An 8,686-nucleotide genomic window follows, 5' to 3' on the forward strand; every position below is an offset into this window, starting at 1 on the left:
TTTTTCCGCTCGAGTTGTTCCTTCCTTTTTCGCTCGAAAATTGCATCGCGCTAAAAACCCGATCCAAGCAAGAAGGAGACAGAAACGGAAAGAAAGAATTGAGAGATTGGTTAGCCTAGGCCATTAGAATCGGGCAAAAATGTCAGGAAGAAGAGACAGGCGAGATTATGACAGTGGAAGTTCTAGTTATAGATCGAGACATCATGACGGGGGAAGACATGGAAGCAGCAGGCATAGCTCTCATCATGATGGTGACTGGATCTGCTCGGGGTAAAACGATTCGATGATCATGTGCTGGAGTGGTAGGCCTAGCTCTAGCTAGGCTCATCCATTCGGCTGCTCAATATAGGTCTGGGCCTATAAGTAGGCCCATTCCCTCTAGCTATGAATAGGTCTAATAAAATCAACCTTGAATGTTGTTTTTTCCTTCTCCCTTATTTTTTGGTTGTTTTTTTTTACCGTCACTACTTCGTCCGTATGACCTTTCTCTTGTTGGCCTGGTATTTGGTGAATTCTATTAAGTATTATTTTAGAGGGTTACAAACAATGCCTATATTTAAATAACATCATTATCAACTCATTGATCAAAATAACCGAGTTAATAATGTGAAAGCATCATTTGAACATAATTAATAATATGAATGTGGAATAACATTCATATTATTTGCGAGTCATAGGACTAATAATAGAACATACGGACATATGGAATGAAATGTCCATGTTAGGAAATAGGATTCCAGTCAGTCAGCAAAATGTTGTCTTGTCTAAAAAAACATCTTATCTTTGTTAAGATCTTTTGTAGAGATGTCGTTTAGAACCATAAAGAATAATGTATACATATAGCTTGTTCCATTTCAGTACCTTTATTTACCTCCTTATTTTTGTAGGTGTGGTAACAACAATTTTGCTAGACGAAGGCAATGCAATAAATGTGGACAAGGTATAGCTTTAAAGCATTCTTTTACTTTACACAAAGTATAGCATGAATATTGCATAATCTTTAACATCATTTACATATTTAAAGCAGTATGGAAGGGATTCTTTTTTTCCCTTCACATATAAAATCTGGCGTTGACAATGTTTAATGCATTTATGTGGATGCTTTTCAGGGCCTCTTAAAGCCAGCTATACTGCTGTAGTACAGCTGCTAGAGCTACCCTTGTAAAATAAATTTGAATAATTAAATTCTGACTGTGATGTGTGTACTGAAAAATACAAAGTTTTTGTAAAAATTACTACTAACACAAACATTTTAATTTATTGAAAACAATATCTGTGAAAGTCTCTAAATTATATAAATTTACAGGAAAATTTCAAAGAATTTCAAGGGATCTAGATATTATTAGAGGGGAGCAAATAAAATACTCAATTTTAAACATTTGATTTTCATAGAACTCATTGAATTCTATTTACTTTAATTTTTATTGTTACATGTTTATGTCTCGTCATATTGTATTTTTGTGAGGGTCCCTAATGATCAGCTTCGGCTGGATGGACCACCCTCGTAAAATATTGTTGAAATAAGTAAATAATCCTTTTAAAATTCAACACCTGAAATGATAAGTTTTTAGACACTCGCCGCTTTAATTGAAATGTCAATGACTATTTACAGAGAAGTCTCATGCGAAAACAAAGTCAGGAGGAATAGAGATTGGCAAACAGCTGGCAGAGAAGAGCAAGGGACTGTTTGCTGCTGATGACTGGCAGTGTAAAATGCAAGTTTAACACTTTTCATTTATTTACTACTCATAAACTAGTTTTAAGCCTTGTCTACACTATCAAACTTTATGTGACAAAAAAAGTGTGCCCATATGATGATGTCATATCACTACCATATTTGGGCATATCACTACCATATTTGGGTACACCACACTTTTTTTTGTCAAACTAGTTTGATAGTGTAGACAGAGCTTTACTTTCAAAGTTTTATATATTAATACATACTAACTTATTTTTTGGTCTTAAAAATTAACTTTCTGTGTACTTTGCACTTTTATGACATTAGTAACAGTGTTGGATTTTATAAATTGGTTTATATTTATATTTTTTTTTTGTCTATATGGTAGGCTTAAATTTTCAATTTATTCTGGATTTTATATGAACAATACAAACATAACACAACAGCAAACTTGGACTGTACCATACAAAAGTATTGGTTACTCTTTAGTGTTTCTAAAAATATGATGAGATACTTTTTTTTGGTTTTTCAAATGCTAAAATGTGTCAATGAATTATGACAAAAAATAACTCTACATCATTTTAACAGAAACAGGATTTAAATGCACATGTTTAATGTAAAAGGCAGATGCTGAAATGAATGTGCCTCTAATTTCCTAATGTTTTGGATACCCAGAAATCTGAATGTTTTGAGCATAAGAAATTGCTTAATAAATGATTAAAATTCAGTATTTCGTCAAACGTCCATAAATAAATACAGTTTAATAAACCAACCCTATAATAATGTTGCTTATAGATTTGTTTCTTAGATCCCTACACTACTGATAAATTGTAATTGCAGATATTGAATGGCTACTTAGTAAGCCTTCAATATACTAACTCTGTTGGGACACTTTGTTTACACTTAAAAACCTTTTTCTGACTACAGGTTTTTTTTATTTCTTTATTGCACTACATATTAAAGATTAAATAATGATTTTAATGTTTTTGTCAACCAAGCCATTATATCCTTGTCCACCATGGTTGCATGTTACTTCTAGACAGAGGTTATGGCGCTGCACTGCCATTTAAATTCATGTACAGTATTTAACAACCTATAATTAAAACATTGACATAGATTAATTATGATATACTCAATAATCATAGAATCTCTATCATAGTTTAGTCTTTCATCTATAGATCCAATATAATAGCTATTCTTTCACGTTTCCATCGTCCAGTTACAGAGTTCATCAAATTATTTTTTTTTTTAATGTGACACTGGTATCACAAGTGACATAAAAACATGAATATAGTACGAAAATGCAATCCCAGAATGCAACTTGTGTTTGCATGGGTCATAACATTAGATTTTTAAATGTGCATTCACACACACCATGTACTATAGGTCATGTTCACACTATTATGATATTCTCAGGGTACATTTTCCTTCTACTGCCCTCTATAGAGGAATACTGTAGCCTGTGAGGTAAAAATGTGTTTTACACGGAATGCATTTTGTTTTTACAATTTAAAAAAAAATGGTAATGCTTAATGTTCTATTTGATACATAATATAAATGTTGTTAATTGTTGTAATGGTTTGTACAGGTGTGGCAATGTGAACTGGTCTCGTCGTTCTGAGTGTAATGTTTGTAAATCCCCAAAAGTTGGATGTGTAGAGTCTAGAACAGGTAAATAATTGATATTCACTAAAGTTGGATGTGTAGAGTCTAGAACAGGTAAATAATTGATAAATTCACTAAAGTTGGATGTGTAGAGTCTAGAACAGGTAAATAATTGATATTCACTAAAGTTGGATGTGTAGAGTCTAGAACAGGTAAATAATTAATATTCACTAGCCGACATTTTTGTTTGTTTACTTATTAATTTTTCCAATCCAATCATACATTAAATATATTATATAAATCAAAAGGTAAAATTACTGAAGAAAAATGACAATGCTGTGGGTATCTATCTATGCTTACTTAAGATGACAATGCTGTGGGTATCTATCTATGCTTACTTAAGATGTAACAATAATTATTGCATCATTGTGGATATAAACATTTTGGATTACCCACATTTAGTCACAAGATACTCAGCAATTATTTTGTACTTTTGTACTTTGATTAACTTAAGTAACTTGATATACATTCTGTAGATCAGACAATCCGCATACATTTGTATTTAAACACAACTCTAATATAAAACAAATTGTCGTCTACTGCAGATTGCAGATTTCTTTAGCAGAATTACCCGTTCCTCATGAGTGAAACCTTATCCAATGATGTCGGAACCGGGTCATAAACATTTGTATAATTTTTAGCTCAAAATGTTGAAAACAGTTATCTTAATTATTATAGTATAGTATATCTCATATTTGTTTAAACATTGTGTCTGTAGGCTATGGTGGTGGATTTAATGAACGTGGAAATGTAGAGTACAATGACAGGGAAGATTCTGATGGAGAGTTTGATGAGGTAAAAACATTGCAACATTCATGTCATCATCTTTGTCATCATTGCCATGCAATTCATAAGTCCTAAAGAAAATTGCTATTTTAAGTTTTAAATGGAGTCCACAGGCTGGTTGATTGTGACTAAACATGTATGGCTCTACTCCAATCAGATGGTTGGTAGACTACTAAATAATTTAACAACATTAAGTTTAAATTGTTTTGAAAGACAGATGGCCCATCCTTGTTGGAATTATTGTTTATGTTAGAGGTCACTTATAATCCTTATTTTGGTGTAAGTAAGTACATCGATTAAGTAACTTTTCTTTTTCTGCAGTTTGGAAGAAAAAAAAAGAAATACCGCGGTAAGCTTGATGATGAACGTAAAGAACGTGAAACAAAATATAAAACGAATGAAATAGAAAAAGAAGATGAAGCTGAGGAGGACGATGAGGATGGTGATTCAGATGCGTACAAATTGACATCTGATGTAAGAAGAATAATCAGTATGCATAGTAATAATAGTATATCACAATGTAGACCTACTTATACTCAGACAGCGTCATACGATGAGGCCCGACGAAAGTCTTGACTCGTCGGTGCTGTCTGAGTTGAATCGAGACGAGTCGTCTTGAGATACCGTCGGGCGTAGTTTTTAGGTCGTTGCGAGAACTTTAAACATGTTTAATTTTCTCTCACAAAGGTACAATCTGACCTACAACAAGTCATCTATTAAGATAAGATGGCAGAATTTTAAATCAAATTTGAAACATTCAGATTTGTATAAAGCTCTGTCTACACTATCAAACTTTATGTGACATAAAAATGTGATGTGCCCATATATAGACATGATGATGTCATATTACTACCATATTTGGGTATATCACTACCATATTTGGACACATCACACTTTTTTTGTCAAACTAGGGTAGACAGAGCTTAACTTGCATGGTTCACTTTATTGCTAGGCGACAGCGTTGTTGGAAAGTATAACAAATACAATGATGGTACTAAACTTGTTTGTTTTAGGAAGAAGATGATGAAGATGATAAAGATGTATCTGCTTATGATTTAGGAGACAGTGATGAAGACACAAACGATAAAAAAGATCCAAATAGCTCTGCTGCCAAGTAAGATCTTATAGTGAATAATATAAAGACAACAGGCCTCGCAGAATCTCACAATTTTAGTAGCGAAATTTTAAATGCCCGACATGATTTTATAATTGTGCCGGATGTTAAGCTAGTGATTCTGCGATCGCTGGACAAAAAAGCAAAAACAAGAAAGTATGGTTTATGTAGACTTACACGAGGTGGCTATAATGTATTTATCTTGCTGAAAAGTAAATATAAATTACAAGATTATTTATTTCATACTTGTTTAGATCGTCTGAAAACCGTGAATCCACTGGACATGACGGACAAAGGAAACGGGCAAGAAGTCGGTCAAGATCAAATGAAAGAGAAATAAAGAAATTTGCAGAATCATGATAGCAAGAAAGGTTTTGGTAAAGCATGGCTAGGTTAAAGGGATTGTAAACAATTTGGAATAAAATGAATAATCTATTAAAAAACAATGCAAATTATACTGTAGTGAACATACAGTAGTCCATACTCTAGCCATTTTGTTTTCTTTTTTTAAATAATAGATTTAACTATGACATTTGATATTAATTTCCAAATAATGGTTGGAATAAAATAAGTATCATACTATTCAACAAATTAATAAACATTTATTTCTTTCAAATCATTTTAAAAATACACATTACCTTTTTTTTGTTTTGTTGTGACAACAACACGCCACACATACAACTCAATCACACACAGACATAAACTTGAAAAAGAGAAAAAAACATGGAATTTGCACAATAATTAGCTACACATAGAAATATTGCTATTAATTGATTTAAAGCAAGCAATACCAGTACTGAAATAGAGCAGTGTCCTACTTAGACACAACTAGGACGATGTCATCACTTTGTAACTTTAAATGACTTCATCCTCTTTATACAATCTTAACCTTTATAAAATAGTGAATGACATTTGAAATGAAGTCATCACTGCAGAATGTGAATTGAGGCAGAACAACTTAATGTTGTCTATTAAGTATTTACTTTAAGTATTTACTTTATTCTCTCTCTCTCTCTCCGTTGAATGATTTCCCCGTTTTTACCCATTTGTATTGTTTTTATATTCAATCTAAGCAATTGCTTATTGCAATACCAAAGAAAATGTAAAAATTAAATCAAATTATCCAAAATGTTTTGTAAAAACATATCTTAAGCTCTCTCTACACTATCAAACTAGATTGAAAAAAAAGTGTGATGTGCACAAATATGCTAGTGATATCCCCAAATATGGTAGTGATATGCATAAATATGGAAGTGATATGCATAAATATGGAAGTGATATGACATCAGCATATCCATATGGGCACATCACATTTTTTGTCACATACAGTTTTATAGTGTAAACAGAGCTTTACATGCCCATCAACAGATACTGGATATAGCATGCCATTCTGATTCCAAACTGACATACTGTACAAAGTAGTTTCTATCTTCCAATTCAATGCTCTTATTAACTCTTACTGTGTTTTTATCTATCTTTTTCAGATACTATAGTATTCAATGCCTTCTGTCTGTAAGTATATTATACTTCAAAGCTCATTATACAATTACTACATGTTTTTTTATTATAATTTTCAATTTTAATGACAATATTATTTGTTATTTATTTTAATTTCATTAGAGATACTTTTCTATTTAGTATCAACTGTTGTGTCTACCATGCTAGCATTTTCTATTTAGCAAATAGTGTCTGATAATCATAATCATTTCTGTGTTATTAAGGTATTTCATTATACAAAATAATATTTTAATTTGTAAATTTATTCAAACCCTTCCTTCACTATCAAACTTAAAATGCTTATTGTATTCGTGGATCATGTTGGTTTAGCATGCAATGTGTTACATTGAATTATCACCACCTATATTAAGGTGTTTTTAATCAGTTTGAATCGCAACAATTTATGATTATGTTAGAAAATCTTATTTTATGTTTTGTAATTTTTATGAATATGACAAACATGCTCCGCAGCAAGTGTGTGTATTATTCATTGTATTGCCACAAAATTATTATTTAAAAGTAAAAATTTGGCATATTCAATTGGGGATTTAACGTTTATTTTATTGTTTCGGATTGACTTTTTTTTTAGTTGAGTATTTCAGGCCTTAGCACAAGCTTACATTAATTATCGAATCAAATACAAAAATGACATTCTGTTGAGGTCAAAGGTTACCAATTGAATATGCCAATTGCATACTTGCCAAGGCCCTCGTACATCTTAACAGAGGCATGTCAACAAATAGGCAATCCTTTAGTCAATTAAGAGCTGCATTTAAAGCTGCAGCATTCTAGTTTAATTATACAGTTCATTTTAACTGTCTAAAAGATAAATTGTTTTTCTTAATACAGAATGAATCAATTTATTATTATTTACGATCGTCAAGATTTGTAAGAAATTAGTTTCTAGTAGTAGTGTAGATTTATTAATACTGTAGTTAGAATAATTATTTAAGAATACAGTCATAAGTATTCACTTGACAATGTGTAGCAAATGATGCTGAAGAGATATCAAAAAATATCCAATAAATTACATACGATATTTTGATTTCTATAATCTTTTACAATAATTACAATAAAGATGTTTTAACAAGAATATTATGTGGCAATTATTTCTGCTTTTACGTTTTAATAATAATAATCTGTTTGTACCTTAAATGATGTAATAAATATGCAGCTCAATGGAAGTACAGTAAACTAAAGTTGACCAATCACAGGCGACGGTTCTGATGATCCGCACTTTGTGATTGGTCAAATTATGTTTTAATGTTTCTTGTGCTGTCCTATAGCCAGATGCCTGCCTTAATAACATTCAAAGTTTACTTGTTTACAATATGCACGTTAAGCTGTTCAGAGTCACAATTAATCCTAGACAAATACGACAACGCTGCAAGGCTTGTTTCATCATTTATGGTATTTTATAAATAAATGAGATTTTTACAGCCAGTGGGCCAAAAAATATTTAAAGATATGCTATGCAAATAACCTAATAAAATAAGTCTTATAACAAACTAATATTGCTAATATATCTACACTGTTGTAGGCCATGATGGCTATAAAATTAAAAGTTATGAGACCATGAAATCATAACGAGGCCAAATATTAGCGATATAATAGGAATAAAATGTCTGTATAATTGTGTGTATGTAGGCTGTATTACTAACTTTTATTAAAGGATTACAAATAAATTGAACAATGCTGTGTAATGTACTTAATGTGTTTTTGTGTTGGCTTATGTACTTAAGCATGAACTCATGCTCAATTAAGCTTACAAATATCAATTTTAATATTAAAGATCAAATTATTCTACTGCAGTAACTGCACTTTGTTACTGCAGTAGCTGCACTTTGTTACTGCAGCTGTAAAAAGCTTGCTACATAATACCATGAACAGATAATGAGTAAACAAAAGGTAGTAACTGCAGTAAAAACAATTTTAAAATGGTCTCT

At 31.3% G+C, this 8,686-nt stretch overlaps 1 protein-coding gene across 3 annotated transcripts; it reads left to right on the forward strand.

The window, feature by feature from the left end:
• Positions 1 to 25: 25 nt before the first annotated feature.
• On the forward strand, positions 26 to 8,447 carry LOC144844373 (uncharacterized). Of its 3 annotated transcripts, XM_078701258.1 has the most exons (9): positions 26 to 270; positions 888 to 940; positions 1,613 to 1,715; positions 3,267 to 3,349; positions 4,062 to 4,138; positions 4,451 to 4,603; positions 5,143 to 5,243; positions 5,498 to 5,620; positions 6,728 to 8,447. In XM_078701258.1, the coding sequence occupies exons 1-8, from the start codon at positions 140 to 142 to the stop codon at positions 5,601 to 5,603; spliced, it is 807 nt and encodes a 268-aa protein (XP_078557384.1). In that variant the 5' UTR covers positions 26 to 139; the 3' UTR covers positions 5,604 to 5,620; positions 6,728 to 8,447. The 3 variants fall into 3 exon arrangements, with proteins under 3 accessions (XP_078557384.1, XP_078557382.1, XP_078557385.1); XM_078701256.1 differs by having other exon boundaries at positions 5,498 to 8,447; XM_078701259.1 differs by having other exon boundaries at positions 39 to 270; positions 1,618 to 1,715; positions 5,498 to 8,447.
• Positions 8,448 to 8,686: the final 239 nt, after the last annotated feature.

The sequence above is a fragment of the Antedon bifida genome, chromosome 6, assembly GCF_963402885.1.
Source record: "Antedon bifida chromosome 6, ecAntBifi1.1, whole genome shotgun sequence".
NCBI classification, from domain to species: domain Eukaryota; kingdom Metazoa; phylum Echinodermata; class Crinoidea; order Comatulida; family Antedonidae; genus Antedon; species Antedon bifida.

Coding starts and splice junctions, on each gene's coding strand:
- LOC144844373 (XM_078701256.1), top strand. CDS start 140: ATGTCAGGAAGAAGAGACAGGCGAGATTATGACAGTGGAAGTTCTAGT. Junction 3,350..4,061: donor ATGTGTAGAGTCTAGAACAG/GTAAATAATTGA, acceptor TTGTGTCTGTAG/GCTATGGTGGTGGATTTAAT. Junction 5,244..5,497: donor CCAAATAGCTCTGCTGCCAA/GTAAGATCTTAT, acceptor ATACTTGTTTAG/ATCGTCTGAAAACCGTGAAT.